Source organism: Anomaloglossus baeobatrachus, chromosome 1, assembly GCF_048569485.1.
Source record: "Anomaloglossus baeobatrachus isolate aAnoBae1 chromosome 1, aAnoBae1.hap1, whole genome shotgun sequence".
NCBI lineage: Eukaryota > Metazoa > Chordata > Amphibia > Anura > Aromobatidae > Anomaloglossus > Anomaloglossus baeobatrachus.
Window position 1 is genome coordinate 259,993,913 of NC_134353.1, and position 25,343 is coordinate 260,019,255.

At 41.2% G+C, this 25,343-nt stretch overlaps 1 protein-coding gene across 1 annotated transcript in view; it reads left to right on the plus strand.

Moving 5' to 3' along the window:
• MCUB (mitochondrial calcium uniporter dominant negative subunit beta) overlaps positions 1–25,343 on the plus strand; it is a 152,494-nt gene that overhangs the window by 101,376 nt on the left and 25,775 nt on the right. The window contains exons 2-3 of the mRNA XM_075336466.1: positions 17,167–17,236; positions 18,021–18,191. Of these exons, the coding sequence (XP_075192581.1) occupies positions 17,167–17,236; positions 18,021–18,191 (241 nt within the window). The remainder of the gene's footprint in view (positions 1–17,166; positions 17,237–18,020; positions 18,192–25,343) is intronic.

The window sequence follows — 25,343 nt, forward strand, 5'->3', positions numbered from 1 at the left end:
CAGGAGCTGCAGAGGGGGGAACTTTTAGCTTTATAGCTAAATTTCTGATGACAGGTTCCCTTTAATATGTTGCCCAGCTTTAGTAGTTTTGATGCTCGCGTGGCATAATAACCTCTCGTGTGCCCTAGGGACGCGAGTGTCAGCACGGGAGGAGAGTATCTACTTGAGAATGACAAGGGGTTGTCCTAGTAGTGAACACCCCCTTTTAAAGAGATTATCCAGAACTTTGCTTATTTTTTACTACGGGTTTAAGAACTTATAGCTGTTCTGCCCGACGCTTAAGGCTGCTTTACACGAGTCGATATATTGTGCGATGCATCGTTGGGGTCACGGATTTTGTGACGCACTTCCGTCATTCGTAACGACATCTCCTCAGCTTCTGTAGCTTCTCGTGACATTTACAGAGCACCTTCTTTTCCGCTCTGCTCCGCCGACAGGGCGTCATTGTCTATGTCATGATTATAGGCAGTGGGTAGCCCGCTGTGAGTCGTTTGACATCGGCAGTTACTCCCTGATAACAGAGCAGTCTGGAAGGGGAAGAGTTGTTCAGTTAAAGTGGGGTCAAAAGAAGTCACGAAATAGTCGGCAAGTGCGGTCGTTAGTCGGAAGAGATCGGCACTGAGCAGTAGGGACAAGAGTAAGGAACTACAAAGTAACACAATAACAAAAATAAGCAACTTCCCAGATAACACCTTTACTGTAAACATGTGGCTATCTCTGCTCTCCCCCTTCTCTGATTAAAGGCCCAGTCACACACAACGACTTACCAGCGATCCCGAAAACGATACAACCTGATAAGGATCGCTGGTGAGATGTCACACAGTCAGACCTTACCAACGACGCAGTAACGATCAGCGACCTGTATATCGATCTCGGTGGGCGTTGGGACCATTTAGGAGGTTGTTGGTAGGTGTCAAACACAGCGATGTGTCCTGCCCAGCAGGAGATCGCCTTTGAAGAAAATAGTCTGGACCATTCTGCAACGACCGGCGACCTCACAGCAGGGGCCTGATCGCTGGTAGGTGTCACACATAATGAGATCGCTGGGGAGATCGCTGCTGCGTCACAGAAACCGTGACTCAGCAACGATCTCGTTGTGTTTGACGGGACCTTAAGGCCTCACACAAGCAGAAGATAAACACTAGCAGCATTTTGCATGTGAGACTGGTGTTAGGTAAATTTTCTTATGAAACATTTCCTTATTTGTTAAAAATCAAATTTTTGCTACATAACTATCTGTATTAAAGATGAAAAAAATAGGAAATCTTGCAATTCTCACACAGACTACTGAGGCTGGTCTACACTCAAATTTCCTATTCAGGAAATTCACATGGGCATTAGCAGCAATAGACAAACAGACTCTGCTGTATCTTTTGTACTTAGATGGGATAGCAAAAATCTGGTGACAGATTCCCTTTGAGAGCAGCATATTGTAGAGACAGAGACCCTGATTCTAGGAATGTATCATTTATTGGGTTGCTTGCTATCATTTTGATAAAATTACTGATTTCTTTCTGCTGTAGATCTAGCACTTATTTGATTATAGAGCTCTGTAACCCCACACACAACACTTTTTGGCAGTTTTTTATGTAGATTGTAATCAGTGGTGTCGATGGGGTTATAAAAAGCTCATTAATATGCTGGACTATCTGGCAGCAGGCCAAGTAGTCCTCTAATGATAATCTCCTGCTGATTAAACGGTGATTGTATCAAAACTACAGTGAGCAGCCCAGTAAGTGAAATACTGCTGAAATCAGGGTCTCAGTCTCTACATTATGCTGCTCTCAGAGAAGGTGGCAAAAACCTGGTGACAAATTGCCGTCAAGCATCTAATGAGCACATGCACGGGTCATTGCAGAGGCTGGAGGAGGGTCAACTGTGACATTGCCTATTACGATTGGTGAATCCTGTGTTATCATCTGTGTATAGCGGTATTACATGCCATTGTAATCCTGCCTGTTATGAGGAGGAGGCTGCTGAAAACTCTTTCTGCAAGAAAATGATGTCTGCGTTTAAAAAAGACCCAGGCCAATGTGAAAATTGTAAGCTTACTAATTTTTCTATGTAATACTGATCATTATCTAAAAAATGTAGACAAATGTAATACATCTAATACAATAAGCCTGATTTAATAGTAGGTAATTTTCTGATGATACATTTTCCTTAGAGGCATACCAGTTGCAGACATCAAATCAGTAAATGACTTGTCTAGCAATAGATTCAAAAGTGAGTAGAAGACATTGGTCTCCTTAGCCTGTGTGACTATTATAGCCTGTCATCTTCTGTAGACTGTGCATTAATGATTGTTGCAAAGTACATGTACGCTAATCTTGAAAATACTCTTTTAAGTAGACTTTGGAGCAGCTCACAGCTCTGAAGTCTTATTTTCTGATTTCTGGCAGGAAATAAGATGGTTGGGGAGCATTAATTTACCGTTGTCTTCAGTAGCAGAGCTACAGCAGTAGGAGAACTTGGGCTGAGTCTTAGGGGTACTTTGCACACTACGACATCGCAAGCCGATGCTGCAATGCCGAGTGCGATAGTCCCCGCCCCCGTCGCAGCTGCGATCTCTTGTGATAGCTGCCGTAGTGAACATTATCGCTACGGCAGCTTCACACGCACTTACCTGCCCTGCGACGTCGCTCTGGCCGAGGACCCGCCTCCTTCCTAAGGGGGCGGGTCGTGCGGCTTCACAGCGACGTCACACGGCAGGCGGCCAATAGAAGCAGGGGGGGGCGGAGATGAGCGGGACGTAAACATCCCGCCCAACTCCTTCCTTCCTCATTGCAGGCGGGACGCAGGTAAGCAGGTGTTCCTCGCTTCTGCGGCTTCAAACACAGCGATGTGTGCTGCCGCAGGAACGAGGAACAACATCGTACCTATCGCTGCAGCGACATTATGGAAATGCCCGACACTACACCGATCATACAATTTCGACACTTTTGCGCTCTTTAATCGTAGTAAAAACGATTCACATACTCCAATGTCGACAACGACGCCGGATGTGCGTCACTTTCGATTTGACCCCACCGACAGCGCAGCTGCGATGTCGTAGTGTGCAAAGTACCCCTTATAGTTTTGTTGTAACATTGAGCTATCATTGGTTTATTCGGTAGTCTACACTGCTATCACAATATTTACATACATAGATAAAAGGGACTTTGAACGAGCACATGGTTCAGGAAAGTGAGAGCCATGATTTGGAGAGCCGCTGCTGATGGTGATTTTGCAAGATTTGTAACAGCAGATTGCCAGAATCTGATAGGTAGGGGAAGAGAAGTGAGCAATGAGATGGAGAGAGCTGACTGGGATGTTAGGAGATAATTCGTCTCCTGGAGTGTACCTACTGTGCATACTGGGCTTGGCACTATTGGCCGAGCTCCATGGATACAAGCTGTACACTATGTAAGATTAAAGTTTTCACAGAAGGAGAATGTCTGCAGATAGAAAAAGCAAGTCAATTGCAAACATGCTTATTTTCATGTTGTCTAGCTAAAGCCAAATTCACATGATGAGAATATCCCTTTAAATGATTTGAAGCAATTAAGACTGCATTTTGTAATTTATTTTTTCGTTTAATATTTCTTTATTGTTTTCAAGAAAAATTATATAACAAAGCATGAATATATATAATTTTGTAGTGCCCGGTTTTACAGAATATGGAAAAGTTGCAGTTTGGTCTGGGCATTTAAATCTTATACAGCATATACTACAGTGAACTTTATCGTAGGTCTTACAAGAAAAATTCTTCATAACATGCTTAATGACATCTTATACCAAGTATATATCAATCGTTTATCTTTTGTTCTATTTAATATGTAGATGCCAATATCATTCTGTATAATCTTGCCATATATTTCAACAAGTAAACCTATGTACACTAATTAGATAAGCAAGAGAAGGAAAAGAGGGGAAAGAAAGAAAAGCAAGGGATGAAAGGAGAAGAAGAGGGAGAAAGAGAAGAGAAAGAAGGAAAACACGAGAAAGAGAGAAGGGGAGATTCTGTAGGGTTCTGTAACGTGGCACCATGCCATCCTCCCATCAGGAGGGCCACTTCGCCCCGCCAAACATCAGTGTGGCAGCGTGCCCGTGTGTAACCAGGATTGGAATTGTTGTGTTTCTCTGAATTGAAGCCACGGATACCAGGTGGAAAAGCATAGTGAGTCTCTCCCTTCATCAAATGCTCTTATCTCTTCCAAACGTCTCAGGGCATCCATAGCCCCCACCCAGTCTGTTCTGCTCAATGTATAGGTGGACCTCCAATGTTTCGGTATGATCTGTCTCATTGAGATCATGAAGTATGAGAGCAGACCTCTCTTCGCCTTAGAGATTGCTCCCCCGTACATTGAGAAGAGTGCCACTTCCGGCGAGGGTGTCACTTCCACTTGATGTAAATGATTATAGAGCGCAAAGACGTCTTCCCATAATCCCTGCATCCCTGGACAAGACCACCAAACATGCAGCATTGTGCCCACCGAGGTCTGACACCTCCAGCAAGTGTCTGAGACCTCTGGAAACATTCTGTGGAGCCTGGCGGGTGTCCTGTACCACCGTGCGAGGATTTTATAGTTGAGTTCCTGCATTCTACATGAGATGGTGGATTTGTGTGTTAGGTTAAATGACTTATACCACTGTTCTTTGGAAAAAGTCTTTCTCAGTTCTGACTGCCATTGCCCTACATACTCGGGCAGGTCCCCCCCCGTCCCTCCAGACACTGTTATGTTGTAGATTATCGAGACTGTGTGGGGAGGTGTTTCTCAAGGAAACATAGTCTGTCAAATGGAGTCAAGTCCTTATGCATCTCAGATCTCGGAGACAGAGAGTCTACAAAGCTACGTAGTTGTAAGTATTGAAACCAATGACTTGGCTCTCTTGGCCGGTCATCTAGCAAGGACAACAGTGGTCTGCAACCCTGTTGAGTAATGACATCTTTAACACGGGGAACCCTCCCGTTGGCATTGAAATCAAGCTGGGACGGATTTCGTGAAGCCAGCATTGGAATGCAGGGTTGCCCACCAGTGGTGTCATAGGGCCCGGTTCCCCTGTCAGCCTATATCGCCTATTGGCCCTCCTCCATGCAGTAGCCAGAGACAAGAGAATCGGGGAAATTCCCAGGGTCTCCAAGTTGATTCTAGATGATAACCAGAAGATTCCCTGCGTCATGGTTGCGTGTAGATCACATTCAATCTCTACCCACAATTTTCTATCCCTGTTATGGAGGAGATCCAGTATGCAATTGCCCACCGATGCCGCATGGTACGCTTTAAAATCAGGTAGCCCCACCCCTCCACCCCAGCGAGACCTGTTCAACATGGAGTATTTCAGTCGGGGTCTGGTACCTCGCCATACAAAATTGCTGATCATCTTTTTTAACTTGAGGAAGAAGTTTTCTCCTAGATTCAATGGGATTGTTTGGAACATATATAGTATTTTGGGTAGAACATCCATTTTAATTGTATTGACTCTGCCAAACCACGAGATGGGGAGGTTATGCCAAGCCGTGAGGTCTTTTTGTATGTTTTTTAAAAGGTCTGGAAAATTATGTTCATATAGGTCTTGGTGTTTAGAAGGTATCTTGATCCCCAAATATTTTATGCAATTGCTGTTCCACTTAAAGGGAAAAACGGGTTTGAGGGCATCCTCTTCCACCGACGGTAGCGATACGTTTAGGATCTCTGTTTTTTGTAGGTTTACTTTAAAGTTGGAGAGTCCACCAAAAGTCTCAAACTCCTGTAGTATGGCGGGTAAGCTAATCCTTGGTTGTGTCACATATATCAGGAGGTCATCTGCAAACAGTGCCAGTTTATGAGACGTTGGTCCTATCTGTAACCCCTTTATCGAGGGGTTTTTCCTGAGCGCGTTTGCCAGGGATTCCATTACCAAAATGTATAGGTATGGTGATAGAGGGCATCCCTGTCTGGTGCCATTTCCAATATTGAATGGGGTTGACAGGCGTCCGTTCACACCCACTTGTGCCGTTGGTTCACAGTATAGGGCCTTTACCCATTGTAGTAAGCGCGAACGGACGCCAATTGCCTGCAGCGTGGCTTCTAAAAAGCCCCAATGGACTGTCAAATGCTTTTTCGGCATCGACTGTCAAGAGGCACATTGGGGTTTGGCGTTGTCGGGCTTGGGCTACCAAAGACAGGGTTCTGATTGTATTATCACGCGCCTCCCTCCCTGGAACAAATCCTACCTGGTCTTTGTGTATCAGCTTGGGAATGTAGGGGCCTAATCTCAAAGCTATCATTTTAGAGTATAGTTTAATATCCACGTTTATTAATGAGATAGGTCTGTAATTGGCGCAAGTTAGTGGATCTCTGCCAGGTTTTGGGATTACTGTTATTCGGGCTTGAAGTGTCTGTTTAGGGAACTGGCATGTTTTTGTTATGGAGTTAAAGGCTTTCAACATTATAGAGCTACAGGCTTCTCCACATATTTTGTAGAACCGGGGGGTAAACCCGTCGGGGCCAGGACTTTTGCCAACTTTAAGGGCTTTAATAGCATCGCCTAGTTCAGTGTCTGAGAAATCCTCTTCTAGGCTCTCAGCCTCTGTAGCCTCAAGAGGGTCTGGTGCATATTTATTGAGGTATTCTAAGATGTTATGGTGTCTCATGTCAGATAATGGGGCATGTGGAGTTGGGATGTTGTAAAGTTTTGCATAGTAGGTTCTAAATTCTTCTAAACACAAAGTAAAGGTTTTTTTAACCAAAAAAACGCAATAAACCAGCGCTAGATGGGTTTTTTCAATTTTATTGATATAAGATTTTTTTTTCTATCCTTGTTTCAAGGCCAAATATTTAATAAGAAACACACTGATTATTAACAGGTCCAAGGACCGCATAAAACACATATAAAAAACAGAGGAATAATGCTTATAAAATTAAATATAATATTATTCCTTTTATAAAACCACCATGCTCCAAGATGATACAATATTCACATTGAATTGGTTTGACTAGTTTAAACAAATTGCCCCGGCCGGTGGCACATGCTCTATTGCTTAAATATTTTTAACCGATGAATTAAGTGAAATACCAAACCACTCGGTTAGTTTGCACGCTTACTTTACACAATGTAAGCATGCAGCGTTGTATTTACTCCCAGACCTTTGGAGAAAAACTAAAACATTTATCCACAATGACACCCCTGATCCACGGTGTAAGTCAGCAGAGTTTTTTAGCAGAATTTAGTCTGCGGTATTTGAACCGGCTTTTCTCCTCCGATTAAGCTGGAACCGCTGCGTTTTAGTTTTTCTCCAAAGGTCTGGGAGTAAATACAACGCTGCATGCTTACATTGTGTAAAGTAAGCGTGCAAACTAACCGAGTGGTTTGGTATTTCACTTAATTCATCGGTTAAAAATATTTAAGCAATAGAGCATGTGCCACCGGCCGGGGCAATTTGTTTAAACTAGTCAAACCAATTCAATGTGAATATTGTATCATCTTGGAGCATGGTGGTTTTATAAAAGGAATAATATTATATTTAATTTTATAAGCATTATTCCTCTGTTTTTTATATGTGTTTTATGCGGTCCTTGGACCTGTTAATAATCAGTGTGTTTCTTATTAAATATTTGGCCTTGAAACAAGGATAGAAAAAATCTTATATCAATAAAATTGAAAAAACCCATCTAGCGCTGGTTTATTGCGTTTTTTTGGTTAAAAAAACCTTTACTTTGTGTTTAAATGAATTGGTAGAGTGAAGGGGTTCCTCTACCATTAGAACCAAGCTGCGAGACTATATAGGTTTTTGGTTAAGCGCTGCCAATTGCCTTAGGGCATTTTTTGAATCTAAATTCTTCTAGTATGTCAGGGGTGGAGTGGATCTGAGTTCCTGTCTGTGAGTTTAGCGAGAGTATTGGAGTTTGTGCATATCTGGGATGTAGGGTTCTGGCCAGTAATCGTCCACTTTTATCTCCAAACTCAAAGATATTCCTGCGGAATTTATCCCTGGCACACAACGATTTTCGATCTAGTATGGATAATATTTGGTGACGAATGTTAGATATTTCTATTTTGAGTATATCACTGGCTCTGGATTTATTTATCGTTTCTTTGTGGCCTAGCTGCAGCAGTAGTTCTTTTAGTTCTCTTGCACTTTCTTTTTTAATTCTGGATCCATGCGATATGCAAACTCCCCGAATCATACATTTTAACGCTTCCCATTTGACCGGGTCTGGTGTAGGATCTGCCGCATGATCTATTTTGAAATTTGCAATGGTCTTATGGATATCTTCCAGACACTGCTCATTTTTAAGTAGATTATCATTAAATCTCCAGGTGTGTCCCGTGTCCCCTCTGTCCCTTACCCCAATTTCCCCATACACTGGTGCGTGGTCCGACCAAAGGAAGACATCCATCGAGCAGCCCGGGGATTTGTCCAGCAAGTCATGGGATATGAAGATGTGATCTAATCTGGTGTAGCTGTTGTGTACTGTGGAATGAAAACTGTAGTCTCTGACTCCGGGATGTAGGACCCTCCAAAGATCAACTAATTTAAGGGATGTCAGTTCCCTTTTCAATCTACGTAGTGCCGAGGAGGGGATTGCGGACCTACCAGAGGACGAGTCCAGGACCGGGTCTAGAACGAGGTTGAAGTCTCCTCCCACGATGATACAGGTGCCACCCGCAAACTCCGCCAGCCCCCTCAAAGTCTCCAGTCCAAAGGATACCTGGTCTTGATTTGGAAAATAGATGTTAGCAATGGTATAGATGTTATTCAAAAAAGATATTTTAAGAAATAACCAGCGTCTCTCCTGGTCAATGAGTGTGTCAAGGATTGTTGGCTGGAACGTTTTGTGGAAGGCAATGGAAACCCCGCATGCCTTCCGACTAGGGTGTTGGCCATGAAACCACGTCGGGTAATTTTTGGTTTTACATTTAGGTGTATTGGAAGCTATGAAGTGTGTCTCTTGGAATAGAGCTATTTTAACTCCCTTCCGATGTAGACGATATAAGATTTGACTCCTCTTTTCAGGTTTATTTAAACCTTTAGTATTGTAGGTGCAAAAGGTTAGGTGCGACATCACAGAAAAGAGTGGGAAGGGGATAGAAAGAGAGAAAAGAAAAGGAAAAAGAAGAAGAGAGGAATAGAAATAAGATAGTTGAGAAAGAAAAGAGGTAAGTAAGCTAAGTAGGACTAGATGGCCTACTGCTCCTGAGTATCTACTAGTAGACTATTGTCTAATGTGGCACTCTGCCACGTCCCTAATAGAGGTACGGGGAAGCCTACGGCACTTCAAGAGCTCCCCCGTCCCCACGACAGACCTCCACATGAAATATGAATAACAATCCACATATGCAATTTAATAATGATCAATAACTTTTCCTTCCCTCCCTCCTCCCAACCCCCGAATGTTTGATATATTTCAAATATAAAACATATGGCACCGGGAGAACACGGTACAACCAACTTAGAAAAATGTAATTAAACCAGAGCTCAATATCAGATCTAGATGAAGTGGAAGGGGAAAAGGGGAGAAGGGGAAAGACAACTGGGGAAAGAAGGATTATGTAACGCAGGGAATGATGCGAAGAAAAAGGACCAGTGGGGAGAAGCAGGAAAAATTTGGGGGGCAGGAAAAAAAAAAAAGTGGGGGAGGGGGTAAGAGAGTTGAATATGGTGTGTGCTAGAGAATGATGTGAGTGTGGAGAATGTGGGAAACAGGGAGAGAGAATAGACAAAAAAAAAGAAAAAAAAAGGTGGGGGGAGGGGGTAAGAGAGTTGAATATGGTGTGTGCTAGAGAGTGATGAGAGTGTGGAGAATGTGGGAAGGTGGGAAGCGGGGAGAGAGAATAGGAAAAAAAAAAAAGGGGGGGGGGGGGGAGATGGTATGATGGGAGAGGTGGGAAAAAGCATTGATATAGTTATGCTCTATAGATATGTAGGTAGATAAACAGTCAAATATAATAAACATGTATCTCGCCTCCTGGCTCCTCCAGTATGTTTCCTTCCTTTCTCTGGATGGTCAGCGATTATCAGCGATGTACATCTCGGGGGGATCCTCCAGCTCGTCTGTTCTGAACTTGTCGCCATTGCTCCCTTGGTGGTAAGGGTGTGGGACCTCCCGGAGTTGGCCAATCTGGCAGGCTGATCATAGGCAGTTCAAAAGTCCCTAAGAAATTAGGAAGATCTCCCAAGGACCGGAGGACTGCCGACTTCCCATTCTTCTTGGCTAGGAGTTGGAAAGGATATCCCCAGCGATATGGAATATCTTTATCTTTAAGGGACTGGAGTAGTGGTCTTAAGGCCTTACGTAGTTGTAGTGTTCTCCTTGATAGGTCTGGCAGGACAATCAAGGGTGTCCCTTTATATGTACCCGCTCCTTTCTCTCTGCATCTTTGTAGTATGGCCTCCTTTTCTTTATAGAAGTGGACCCGACATATCACATCTCTTGGTCTGGCCGGGTCAGGGGATTTGGGACCCAGGGATCTGTGGATGCGGTCCAGTTCTGTGTGTTGTTCTGGATCACGTTGGAGAAGACGGGTGAAGAATTTTTGTGCCCATTCGTCCAGCTGTGATGGTTCCACTGCCTCTGTGAGGCCTCTAATCCTTAAGTTATTACGGCGATGCCGGTTTTCGATATCATCTAAATGGGTCAAAATGTCCTGTATCTGGGCTGTGTGCTCTGATAGGACTTGTTGATGTGATTCTATATGGGAAAATATCTGTTCCTGCACCTCTTCTGTAGCTGCTACACGCTGGCCAATTTGTTTGATCTCTGATCGTATAGCAGCCATGTCCTGCTTGTGGGATTCCCTTAGTTTCCCCAGCAAAGAGTCCATTTCCTGCCTGGTTGGAATTGATCTGATATGTGCTTTCCAATCCCAATCTTCCTCTTGTACCTGTGACTGGTCTGGTTTATTCTTGTCTCCTTTGTTTCTGCTGGTGGAGGTATTTGAATTGGAGGGTCTTTGTTCTTTAGGTGATGTATGTTGTTGTGGTGGTTTTATTACAGGCTCCTCTCCGGGTGCTGCAGGTCTGCTTCCCATAGCTGCTGGAGTTTGTTGTAATATTGGGCTGGAGCCTTGCTCTGCCTGTAACTCCCCTGGAGATCGTTGTTGTGTCTGGGGCAAGGGGTTATCAGTATTCCCCTCTGTTGTGCCCAGCTTTAATGTGTCTGCATTTAGAGCTGTGCTGGCTGCCAGCACGTGTGGGGGCAGTGAGGTCGCTCCTCTGCATGTTTGCTGAGTGTTATCTCCTGTCTCAGTATCTGCCGGCGCCATCTTGGAGAGAGCAGCAGTGTCAGGCTGAGAGGCTGCAGCCCCAAAGAAGCGGCCGATATCAGCACCTTCTCACTCCTGGATCTGTGTGCTCGTTGCCCGTCCTCTCCTGCGCGCCATTACCGTCCTGGAGCCCGGTTAGTGCCTGTGTTATTGGAGTTCTGCCGTGGGTCTGTGGGAGCTCCTTCTTTCTGTGTCTTAACACTCCATCGGCTAGCTCCGCCCCCTGTAATTTATTTTTTAAAATAATCTATCAGCAGGATTTTACTACATGATCTGAGAGAAGCATAATGTAGGCAGAGAACAAGAATCCAATGACGTATCACTTAGTTCAGGGTTCCCCAACTCCAGTCCTCAAGGCCCACCAACAGTGCATGTTTTCAGGATTTCCTTAGCATTGCACTGCTGTTGGAACCAGCACCTGGGCAGGTAATTACATTAACACCTGTGCAATACTAAGGAAATCCCAAAGACCTGCACTGTTGGTGGGCCTTGAGGACTGGAGTTGGGGACCTCTGTCTTAGTTTACTGAGTGTGGTTCTGACAGTTTTTTTTTTAGATTTAGCAATGCAGCAAAGTTGGAAAAGCTGCCCCCGCCCACACCAGGCTCTTTATGTACATCTCTATAGAAAGTGAGCTGCTAATCACAGCAGGGGGTGTATCAAACTAGCTGACCTAGTCCAGAAATTATAATCATCTGAAGCTAAAACAAACATTGCAGGTAAACCACATCTCAGTGTGATGCAAGGCATCACTAAAATCTGGGTAAACCCTTACAGTATGCGGTCTTCAGATTACATAACAAAATCCTACTGACAGATTCCCTTTAAATATGGAAAACCTTTCTACACCATCGTCAAATACCATGTGCAGTGACCGACCCTAGTTTATGGTTTCTGTATGGGAGTATTGTATTTCATGACTGCACCGAGTTAAACGGTAAACATTGTAAATGAAATGTTGGCGATGTTTTTTGGAATTGCGTGTCGCTATTGTAATCATCCCAGCGCGCAGCAATGGGGGAGTCTGCTGATTTATGGTAGCTAAACAAAGTATGTAATTAACCTTATCGATTGCCAGGTTGATTCATGTTCTGTCAGCAGAGTGAACTACAGCCGCCATGCCTGCCAGCAGCACTCTCCCCAGTATTGACCTAACTACCTTGTTTTATTTCCTCCACACCCAGCTGCAACCGCAGGTTTGTGCAATACCATAGATCTAATCTTGACTGAGGTCAATGGTTGTACAGATAATTTAAGTAAATTATCGCTGTTACCTCGAATACTATTAATTAAAGAAATATTAGTCCATAATCCTCAATGTAATATGGGCAGGTAATGAGACTAAAAATGAGCAGATGCTTGATGTTCAGAACCTTATCTATTACACACAAATGCCTGGGACATGGTAGGCCGAACAGAAAATACTCCACTCACAGAACCAACATTTGGACTGGAGCAGAATTCTGTGTATACGTCTAATAAGCCTGATTTTACATATAATAGTGAAGTCCTGCCACCTTTATGCATAAAGCGTAACCATCATTTTAATTCTTATTTCATAAATCATTCGTACACATGAAAATAAGCAACTTTGTAATATATCTTATCAGACAGATTAGCTTTTTTCTCTGGCAGAATTGATCAGTCATTATCAAAATTCTCAATTCTGAGGTAAATTCTGTATGCAGTGCAGACTTCCACATTAGTGAGATAGGAGATGGCAGTAGCAATTGCGATCTCCTATCTCAGTAATGGGAAACTATTCACTGAATTCAATTCTGACAGAAAAAGAAGCAGAGAAAGAAGCAGGCATGTATTTGTCACATGGTATTACATTTTTGTGTGGTTTGGCTGTCGAAAAAAGCACAGTTCTGGCGTTTTTATTACATCACCAGAGAACAGAAAGACAAGAGAACTGTCTGAGGACTTGGGAACCAAATTGTTGAAAAATATCAACAATTTCAAGGTTACAAGTCTGTTTCCAGAGATCTTGATGTTCCTTTGTCCATAATGCATAACCTAATCAAGAAGTGTACAACCCATGGCACTGAAGGTAATCTCCTCGACGTGGATGGCAGAGAACAAAATGATGACAAGTTGCCACGCAGGATAGTCAACATTGTGAATAAGCATCCCCAGTCAGTTCCAAAGAAATTCAAACTGTCCTTCAGGGTGCATCTGGGTGTATGTGTCGACATTTGAATGAAATGAAACGCTATGTAGGAGACCCAGGAGAACCCCACTGATGACACAGAGAAATGGAAAAGCTAGAAGGCAGTTTGCTAAAATGTTTGTGAATAAGCCAAAATCCTTCTGGGAAAGTATCTTGTGGACAGATGAGACCAAGATAGAGCTTTTTGGTAAAGCACATAATTCTACGGTTTACCAAAAACTGAATGAGGCCTACAAAGAAAAGAACACCGTACCTACAGTAAAACATGGTGGAGGTTTAAAGATGCTTTGGGGGCTTGATTTGCTGCCTTTGGCCCTGGGTTCCTTGACTCTGTGCAAAGCATCATGAAATCTGAAGATTACCAAAGGATTTTGGATCGCAATGTAGCACCCAGTATCAGAAAGCTGGGTTTGCGTCCTGTGTCATGGGTCTTCCAGCAGGACAATGACCCCAAACATACTTCAAGAAGCACCCAGAAATGGATGGAAAAAAAAGCACTGGAGAGTTTTAGGAGGTGTGCACACTGTGTTTGTTTTTATCGCTTTTTTTGATGTTTTTTTTTTTTTAGTGCAGTTTTGTCATAAAACTGTATGCAAAGTCGATGAGAATCCTGAAGTTTTCTGCACATGTTGCTTTTTTCCCCCTTGCATATTTGGTGCAGAAATAAATCTACAGCATGTCCATTCTTTCAGCGTTTTTGCATCGTTTTTCCACCCCAGAATACATAGAAAATGCTTTGAAAAAACACTTTAAAAGAAAAAAAAACGCACTGAAAACATTTTTTTCTGCCAAGAGATGCAGATTTGGTGCAGAAATTTCTGCAACCAAATAGCGCGCACATAGCCTAAAGTGGGCAGCAATGAGTCCGAATCTAAACCCCATTGAACACCTGTGGAGAGATCTGAAAATTGCTGTTGGGAGAAGTCAGTATTCACATATGAGACATGGAGCAGTTCGCAAAAGAAAAGTGGGCCTAAATTCCAGGTGAGAGGTCGAAGAAGATGGTTATAGGAAACGATTGCCGTTATTTATTCCAAAGGGTGTGCAACCAAATATTAAGTTGAGGGTGCCAACAACTTTGTCCTGAGCATTTTAGGCGTTTTAAGTGAAATTATGTCCATTTTGCCTTTTTTTTTTTTTTTGTATGTGTGTTGTACACAGAAAGGAAATAATGTGTATAACAAAACATGTGTAATTGCAATAATTTTCGTGGAGAAATACTTCATTTTCTGGAACAATTTCAAGGATGCCAACACTTGGCCAGGACTGTAAGTGGTCTCCACCGATAATATCTGACATCGTTCCATTTATTCAGATCGGAGCGAGGAGTATATAAAGAACAGGGCATTGCTAATGTTGTAAAGCGAAACTCTTATTACAGATGAATGTGGGCTTGTTACATGTGACCCTATATATATATATATATATATATATATATATATATATAGATATAGATATAGATATATAGATATATATATATATATATATATATATATATAATGTCTTATAGTGAGGGACGAGGAGAGGTTCTGCTGCGTGCAGTATGTTCTATGATATAAGACGCTGTTACATCTGCTTGATATTCCTTCACCATAATCTCCAGAACCTCATGGATCATAACTGTCAGTAAGAAAAAGTAGCCTTGTCTTCCAAAACCCACCAGTCATAATTCAGATTTCATTAATTTTACACCACACTGAATAATGAAAGATGGCCTCTCCGCCTCCCCTTTTTTTGAGCTCTAATACATGAGGTTCACTCTTCATCAATCAAAGATGATGAGATACATTTTCCTTAACCTTCGCTGTCACCAGACTAATAGCGGACTCTATAAGTACTTTGATACTACATTTTTCTTTTGTTCCTATCACACAATATAACTTCTACTAAGGCGGTGTCATGGATCTCAGTACACAATATCCTACACCAGATACCCAGACTACATACTACTAATATACACTGATCAGCCATAACATTAACCCCTTAAATTAAATGTATCTTCAGAAAATCACCTATTGTCATGTGTTGCATGAGGTTTTTGTATTTATTTTTTCATATGACAATCTGTATATAAAAAAAAAATATAGACATCTTGCCATTTTCCAACTAGCCAATGATACTTATTTTTTCAGGAAATGTATATGTACATTAACAGCAATGGATAGTGCCACTTATTGGAAGTGTCAGTCCTAAAACTCAATATTCACCCTTTAAAAAGACCTTGCCACATGATTTAAGAAAACAAGCAAATGTTATTTATCCTATTTCGAAAGGCACTTTATAAAGGTCAATATTGACTTTTAGGAATGCTACTTCCAATAGGTGGCGCTAGAGTCCTGATTCTCTCTGAAGAGGTAATTTGCATATTCAAATTCAAGGAGGAACATTGCATGGCCTCCCTAATTCAACCTGGCACTCTCCAAAAGGAGAAACTTTGGCACTTGTAACCCAAATTGTATATATTCAAATTTAATGAGTTGGTGCAGAGGTCATTAAAGGTTAGAGATGGGACATGATCTATTGTGAATGATGGATACTTGGTATTCCTTGTGTATAGAGGTGTTACTTGTTACTGTAATCCTGTCTATGATGATAATGAGACTGCTGAAATGTCATCTGTAAAGAACAGGAAGAGATTAACCCCTTCATTACCTGGCTTTTTCTCTAGGGGTTTTTTTTTGTTTGCTTTTTCCCCCCTTTCTTTCAAAAACCAAAACCTATTACATGACACCTTTCATTTTATCATGTGATGGACTGTAAAGCGGGAAAAAGTTTCAAATGTGTTCAGATTGCAAAAAAGTGCAATTTCACAATTGTTTTAATTTTTTTTTTTTTTTATTTACAACGTTCACTATAACAGTAAAACTGAGCTGGCAATATGATTCTCCAGGTCAGTACAATTACGCAGAAGCATAATGTAGGCAAAGAGACCTTGTCATTCCCACCCCCCTTTTTCTTTTCCTGTGTATTGCATGGAGCTTGCTCAGCTCCACACACCCTGACCCCCCCCATGACATGTACTGAAGGGGCCTTGATAGTGTAAGAAGAAAAGAAAAAGACCAAAAATGTGTTTTAATAAATAAAAGAAGCACTACTCTCCTCATGGCTGCTGCAGATCCAAAGCTGCGGTCCCGTGCGTGGATGCTACTCCCTGCTGCAGCCAGTCATTGAGAGAGGATTGGTAGAGCAGTATGTTCCCAGCCGTCGAAATGGATGATGCAAACGGGAAATGCTGCTCACTGGCGCTGTGCACTGTGAGGGGAGCGTCATTCCAATGTCTTTTATTGTGGTAGTCATTTGACAGATTGTGAGTCTTTAAAAAAATGCTGTGGTCACCCGCCTTTAAAGCCATCTGCCTAATATGTATCACTGTGCCAAATCAGCTCTGGTGGTTAACCGATAACACCAACCCCATTGTTTCCTATGCGGATATTTTTGTGTGTGCTTATAGCATCCGATGCTACACCAGATGTCTATAGACATAAAATATTGTGCGCAGCCTTCCGGTGTCTTTGTCGCTGCATCGCTGCACAACTTTAGTCAGTTTTTCCTAGTCTAGCATGACCGCTAATGACAAAGTGAACCTACTGTGAACTGTTTCCTGCACCCTACACTTCATATGCAGCACCCAGCTTCATCTGGCAAACCAGAAACATGGCAATGCTATATGAAAGCGGTCTGATAAATGCTCCTAATGTTCTTTGCTTGCACAGTGATGCCGGTTGTATTTTCTAGCAAGTAATTTCCGTTTTTCTTATTTTGTAGGCTAGACATGCGAGACGTAGGTTGCAGCTGTGCACGGGAGTTTTATACAGCACACAATCGCCCTCTAGTGGTAAGTTATTCATACTACACATGGTATATGTTACAAAAATGTAAATGCCCTTGCTTATCATGGCATATCATCCCTTCCAGCATTTAAGAGGATATTGCTGTCAGTAAAGTTGAGATTTATAAGGTTCATGAATGCACTTTTATGAGACAGAAAAATCATTTGTATGTAAAAGGAAAAAGTCTGTAAGCTTTGTCTTATTTATATTGGTTTTGTGATCTGTATTCTGAACGATAACCATACCTTAATATTCAGTGATTCATCATGTCCCTTTAATACAGCGTCAGTAGGCATATTTACCAGTCGTATAAAGCCAGGGTGATGGTGATAGCTTTTTTGTATAGTGATGGCATACAGCTTGCCCTTTCTCGAATATAGCACCAGAATTCCTCTACATGGTGAGAGACATGATTATGTATACATACACACTATGCTGAGCTATTTAATTGAGAATTATCAGATTTACAGGGGATGTTCACTGCATTGATATTGGTGACCGTTCAAAAGGAAAGGTTATCAATATCACATCTGGGGGGGGGGGGGTCTGACACCCAGGACCCCCACACTGATGAGTTGTAATTAGCTTTGGCTGCGGCTGGATTGTATACACTATTTAGTGACTGTGCACGTGAACTATATTGCACATAAGCTATATTGTTGTGGTCCGGTTGGTGGACCACTACCGATTTGCTATTGATGACCTATCCTTAAGATAGGTCATATATATCAAATGCAGTGTACAACCCCCTTTTAACTTTTTTTTTTTTCCATTTTATTTGTCTTTTAGATGTGACCGTTCAGTACAATCATGGACTCCCTGTTGTCACTCTCACACTACCATCTCGAAATGAACGCTGCCATTTCACCATCAAGCCCATGACCACAACCGTGGGACAGTTCTTAAGGGACATTCAAAAGGAGGACCAAGGAATCGACAAAGTCGCTGCCATATCAGCAGGTCACCACTTTTTAAAGACTTGATTGTTAGAATATGATTTTTCCAAGTGTATAGTTTTTTTTTTCATTGTATTAACTAATTTTTTTGTTATGTTAATTTGGGGATTCAAAACATGTTTTATATTCTCCAGTCCCTCATTAAGACTATTATTTAAACCTCTAAAACGGGAATGTGGAACCTTGTATCTGCTAAGGGCCATTTGGACAATATTAACATCTTTTGCTGACCATACAAAATTATCAACTTAAAAATTATCCTGCTGTATTTGTTCATATATTAATTAACTCACCCATAATGTGAAGTGTGAAACCACTTTTATATGGTGAGGCGAATGATGTTAGGGGGTATTTATAATATTGCTACTGCAACTACTTTTCCAGATCAATCAGGAGTGCAGTCGATTCTTTGCATTTATAGAACTCAAGCAGTGGGAGGGCGGACTGCAGTATACATTTCATAGGAAACACCAAGACTGCTGTATATACATTCCATAAGAGATACTTTGACTGCTATCTATACATCACATAGGAGACACTGAAACCACTGTATATACATTACATAGGAGACAATGAGACTACTGGCTATACAGTCGCTGACAGAAGTTCTGTCGCTTATCCATGTTATGTAAATAAAAGCTTATAACCTTACTTAAAATTCATCCGTTGGTTTCATAAATTACTCTTTTGAAAGCTTAAACCCTCTCAAATTTGGTTTAGGTTATGAAAATAAAGTTGCTGCAAAGCTAAATATTGATCATTTAATGAACACAGGTCAGATTTTGGGAAGACAAAGTTTTGTCGTCCACAGAAAGTAATGTGAAATTCAAACAAATAGTTAACTTCTAATACAAAGATATGTTGCATAACATTGGTGAATGAAGTTGTGGTGCGATTAGAGATCTATTTAATATTTTGTGTGACTTCCATGAGCTTGAAGGACTGCATCCATGCGGTTCAACAATGATTCATACAATTTATTGATGAAGTCATCAGGAATAGCAAAGAATGCAGTCTTACATGCCTCCCAGAGGAGTTAATCTCGATTCTTTGGTTTTGTCTTCCAAGCTTCCTCTTTCATCCTACCCCAAACATGCTCAATGAATATCATGTCTGGTGACTGGGCTGGCCAGTCCTTGAGCACCTTGATCTTCTTTGCCAGGAGGAACTTTGTTGTAGAGATGGATGTATGAGATGGAGCACCATCCTGCTGCAGAATTTGACCACTTTTATGAGTGGGAATGTAAGAGGTAGCTAATACTTCTTGATATTGTAGGCTATTGATATTGCCTTCCATTTTGCAAACGGTTCGCACACCCCCATACTGAATGCAACCCTGGACCATGATCTTTCCACCACCAAACTTAACAGTTTTCTGGATCCAGTGGATCTCCTGCAGTATTTGTGGCGGATGTGGTATAATTCAACTGAAGATTCATCAGAGAAATCCACCTTCTGCCACTTTTCCAGCGTTCATCTCTTCAGCAGGCTGTGGGACTTGGGAAATGTCACACGTTTTTTTAATTGCTTTTTGTTTAGTGCTGGCTTCTGGACACTGATTTGACCATGGAGGCCATTTCGAGACAGAATCCTACAAACTGTTCTAGTTGACACAGGGACTTGAAGTGACCAGGCCTTTTGGATCTTTGCTGCAGTGGAAGAGGGGCTGGCTTTGGATTTTCTAACCAAAAAACGTTCCTCCTGAGCAGTTGTTTCGCGCGGTCTGCTGGACCTGGGCTTGTCAAAAACATCTCCAGTCTCTTCAAATCTTTTTTTAATTTTTTGTACTTGACACTGAGACACATTAAAGGTGCCAGCCACCTCTGCAGTGGATCTGTTCTTCAGCCTCTTAATAATCAAGACTTTGGTCGCAGGGTAGATTTTTGGCATGTTGTCAGAAGTCAAGTTGCAGTTCAACTGAAGGTCTGGGGTGCTGTTTTTTTTTTTGTTTTTTTTTTATATACAGCCACTAATTAACCGATCATTTAGTGAGCACAGGTGAGGATGTAAACTAGGATTGGGTGCATTATATGACAAGGCGACAAAACTTTTGTCTTGCCAAAATCTGACCTTTTGTGTTCATTAAATGATCAATATTTCAGCTTTGCAGCAACTTTATTTTCATAAATTTGGGAGGGTTTCAGCCTTCAAAAGAGTAATTTATAAAACCAATGGATGAATTTAAAGTCAGGTTATAAGCTTTTATTTACCTAACATGGATAAGCGACATAACTTTTGTCAGGGACTGTAAATCCCATTGGAGACACTAAAACTGTTGTATATACATTACATAGGAGACACTGAGACTGGTGTACACACATCACAAAAGAGAGCAAGACTACAGCATACATCTCATAGGCAGGACTGGAACAGGAGAGCAGAGTATTTCCGTCCATAAAGAATGTGTCAGATGTAATCTAGTATTCCGTGCGCATTGGCAGTGTTCTTTAGTGGACGCTGTGTGCGCACACTTTACTTCAAATTTAAAGGTCCAGCTGGAAAAATGAGGATGGCAATCCAAGCACACTGGCTCAGTTATCTGCCTGGGAGCCAGAAAAAAAAATACATTGTGGGCTGGGGGCTTCCAGTGCACAGGTACTTACTAGCTGGAGTCATGGAGTGTTTCATTCTCTTCTCTAAAATAAAAAAATGAACATCACATACATTTATCAAAACGGTCTCATGGCAGCCAATCAGAGCTCAACTTTCATTTTATTTTTCCAAACTGCTTTGGATAAATGCAATCTGTACTGTGATGCATCTTTGACATCTGCTCTGCTGTGTTGTGTGAAGATACTTTTTCTGAACTTTTTTCAGTTTCATTCACACCAGCACACTTTACTGTTTACTGTTCACACCATTTTACTGTTTAGCAATCTTAGTCACAAAGTTCCTACACTTTAAAACATTTACCTGATAAAGAAATGCATCCTACACAGACGACGTCTGACTGAATGATTTTTTCCAAATAGCTTGGATAGTTGTAAAACAGTAAAATGAGGTATACTCACCTGTACTGGGAACTGCACTGGCTCCAGTGCAAGCCTTTCTAATGGTCTTTGCCGGGACAGGAAACAATGACACCCTGACTGCTGAGGCTGGTGATTGTCAGCAGTGGTCAGGTGACGGAATAGGGAATAGGATGTCATCTGAGGCACATTTAATAACGTCCTGTTCTAATTAATACCATTCCTGTTGTTTGAAGGGGTCCTGTAACTTGAAAAGAAACCATATGTCCTTAGGGGCTGATGGACAGAAAGAGGGCGTCCTCCTCTCATGATCCTTCAAAATCTGTTAGCTACAGCAGATAGATGCAGTATAGAGCATTTTTCATATGTGCGTAAAAAAAAAAAAAAAAAAAGTTATGGTTTCTTGTAATACAGTACTATGAAGCATCAATAAATATATGTTCAGCTCACCACTCTAGCGCAGGTATCTCCAGCCTCTGGTCCAGTGCAAGGAACAAGTGGTTTGGCTTCCACAGCTGAGTAATCAGTACCATCAAGAGGAGGAGGGGAGGCGAGAAGATCCAGCACCGACGTAGTAAAAATATTTTCTTTTTTCAAAATTCATAAAATGGAAAACCTGACCAAGTGCAGAGTATACATACACTTAACGCATTTCGGAGAAGAACAGACTCCTTATTCATAAGCAATATAATCAGAATGAGTAGCCACGGTGATATATATACCTATACGCTCCTCATCTGAGCCGGATCTATATACATAATCCACAAAATAGTGCTTACTTTATATACAACAAAAAAACAATACATTACAAGAGTAATAAAAATACAAACATGCAGGAATATAAAAACAATGTTAGATAAACCACATTTTCATTGTAATATATACGTAATAGATCATAGCATTGATTTAATTCCACTAAATAACATGCATACGGCTTAGAGGTCCAAAGTGCTTGCTTTAAGGCAGATTTCTACCAGTCTCCCTCTCCAGAAGGTCCATTAACCCTCTCCATACCTTGGTAATTATAAGAAAAGAACAAATCCCCCATGAAATAAAATCTTACAATTATGTAATCTTAGAATGTGGCTATTTTTTCACCAAGTTCCCTCTTAGATATACTACAGAAAGTGCAATCCAATTCATACACATGTATATTTATATATATATATATATATATATATATATATATATATATATATATATATATATATATATATATATATATTGTACAGTATATAGATCCAAGAAAGAAACTCATAAGGGGAAAAAATCCCCAAACATTTTTTAATATTATATTGTCATTTAATTTATCTCTGACCACAACTAACCTTTATCACAAACAGGGGGAACAAATAGATCATATCTCAATATATATTATAATTATATCGGAGAGGGGGGAGGGGGTAGATGAGGTGATGTACCACTAATAAATCTCTTCCTCCCCATCTTATTTTATAGAATATGTAATTTTATTAATTTTTATTATTGTTTTTTATAAATTTATGTAAATTTTATGTATTTTATGTGGAAATTAATGAAAGGGAAAGGGGGGAAAATTCCCATATCCCATTATATGCTAAGATCTAAACTAATAATTTCTCCATAATTATAGTATATTAGAAAAAGGACCCTACCACTCAATAGATATACAATAAATCAGAGCGGTAATTAAGTCCTCCAGGGTAGCGTGCATTCAACTTAAGGATCTAAAATGCTTGCCTTGAAAAAAGAAGTTTCTGCCAATCTCCTCCTCCTCCTATAGGGTCTATTAACCCTTTCAATCCCTTGAACCTCACATCGCCGCCATGCACCTCCCTGAAATGTTTTGATAAACCTGAGATTGTGCGGTTTTTTTTTTTTTTTTTTTTTTTTTTGGGGGGTCAGATGTGGCTGCTGATATATGTTCGCCAAGTCTTTTTTTTATACTGCGTGTAGTGCAGCCTATATAATAAACATGGCAGCTCAAACAAGATGCCATATAGACCACATGGTCAGTACTGCAATTTATATGTTTTTCCAGTGGAAATACTTTACTAAGGACGGACAGCTGCCATCCCTTACATGTTGTAAAAAATCTGCCACTTGGTGAACTTATAAGGGCACGAAGATCAGCTTCAGATCTTGAGGCTTTTCAACGGGTAAGTACTTGTATGTATAACAGATTACGGGCACGAGGTTATAATCATAGGGATATTAATAGAGCACAGATTGTAGCAGCGAGCAGAACACAGAAGTCCCTCTTAATAAATCCTCCTATAAAAAAACTCCGGAGAAAAAAAAAAAGTGATCATGCGCTTTTTACAACTGGACCTGCCATGTGTATGAATTGGATTGCACTCTATGTAGCATATCTAAGAGGGAACTTGGTGAAAAAATAGCCACATTCTAAGATTACATAATTGTAAGATTTTATTTAATGGGGGATTTGTTCTTTTCTTATAATTACCAAGGTATGGAGAGGGTTAATGGACCTTCTGGAGAGGGAGACTGGTAGAAATCTGCCTTAACCCCTTAACGACCCATGACGTACTGGGTATGTCATGGATCAAGTGCCGTTAATCCCCGCCCCCTCCGCGCACATATCAGCTGTTTTCAACAGCTGATATGTGTGCCTGCTAGCCGCGGGTGGAATCGCTTCCACCCGCGGCCATTAACCCCTTACATTTCGCTGCCAAAATCTGGCAGCGATATGTATATGGCGCCGCCATGACAGTTACTTACCCCGCCCCCACCGGAAGTCACGTGACATGATCACGTGACTTTCGGTGGTTGCCATCGTAGCACAGGGTCTTGTGATGACGCCTGCTGCTACGAAGTTTCACTTTCGTTTTCCCTCGGCTCGGAGCAGGGTGAAACGGGAAGTGACTGTATCTGCTGTTTACAGCTGTATAGCTGTGATCAGCAGATAGATAAGAGCGATCGGATTGCTGATCGCTATAGCCCCCTAGGGGGACTAGTAAAATAAAAAAAAGTAAAAAAAAAGTTTTAAAAAATAAAAAAAACTAAAAGTTCAATCACCCCCCTTTTACCCCATTGAAAATTAAAGGGTTAAAAAAATAAAAAATATACACATATTTGGTATCGCCGCGTTCAGAAATGCCCGATCTATCAAAATATAAAATCAATTTGATCATTAAATGGCGTAGCGTCAAAAAAAATCCAAACGCCAAAATTACGTTTTTTAGTCGCCGCAAATTTTGCGCAAAATGCAATAACAGGCGATCAAAACGTAGCATCTGCACAAAAATGGTACCGTTAAAAACGTCAGGTCGAGACGCAAAAAATAAGCAGTCACTGAGTCTCAGATCCCGAAAAATGAGAACGCTATGGGTTTTGTAAAATGGCGCAAAACGTGCGCCACTTTTTTTGGACAGGCTTGTGAATTTTTTTTAACCCCTTAGATACAAGTAAACCTATACATGTTTGGTGTCTACAAACTCGCACTGACCTCAGACATCACATAGATACATCAGTTTTACCATATAGTGAACACAGTGAATAAAATATCCCAAAAACTATTGTACGATCACACTTTTTTTGCAATTTTTCCGCACTTGGAATTTTTTTGCCTTTTTCCAGTACACTATATGGTAAAACTTATGGTTTCATTTAAAAGTACAACACATCCCGCAAAAAACAACAAGCCCTCATATGGCAAGATTGACGGAAAAATAAAAAAGTTACGGCTCTCGGAAGAAGGGGAGCAAAAAACAAAAACGCAAAAACGGAAAGTGCCCGGGGGCTGAAGGGGTTAAAGCAAGCACTTTGGACCTCTAAGCCGTATGCATGTTATTTAGTGGAATTAAATCAATGCTATGATCTATTACGTACCGTATATGCCGGCGTATAAGACGACTGGGCGTATAAGACGACCCCCAACTTCTGCCCTAAAAATATAGAATTTGGGATATACTCACTGTATAAGACTACCCCGCTCCCAAATGAAAAAAAGTCTGCTTTGATTGCAACATGTTAATTTTAATTCCGCGAGAGCCGTACAATATGTTTTTAAAGGGCCATTGACAGATCAATCGCTCCAATGTTCACTTAGTACAGCAAGGAATGCTCCTCCCTGCTGTATAAAGCCACAACTGGACTGAAACAATGGTACTACACTCTGCTACAAACAGACACACACAACTCTGCTACAAACAGACAAACACACACAACTCTGCTACATACAGACA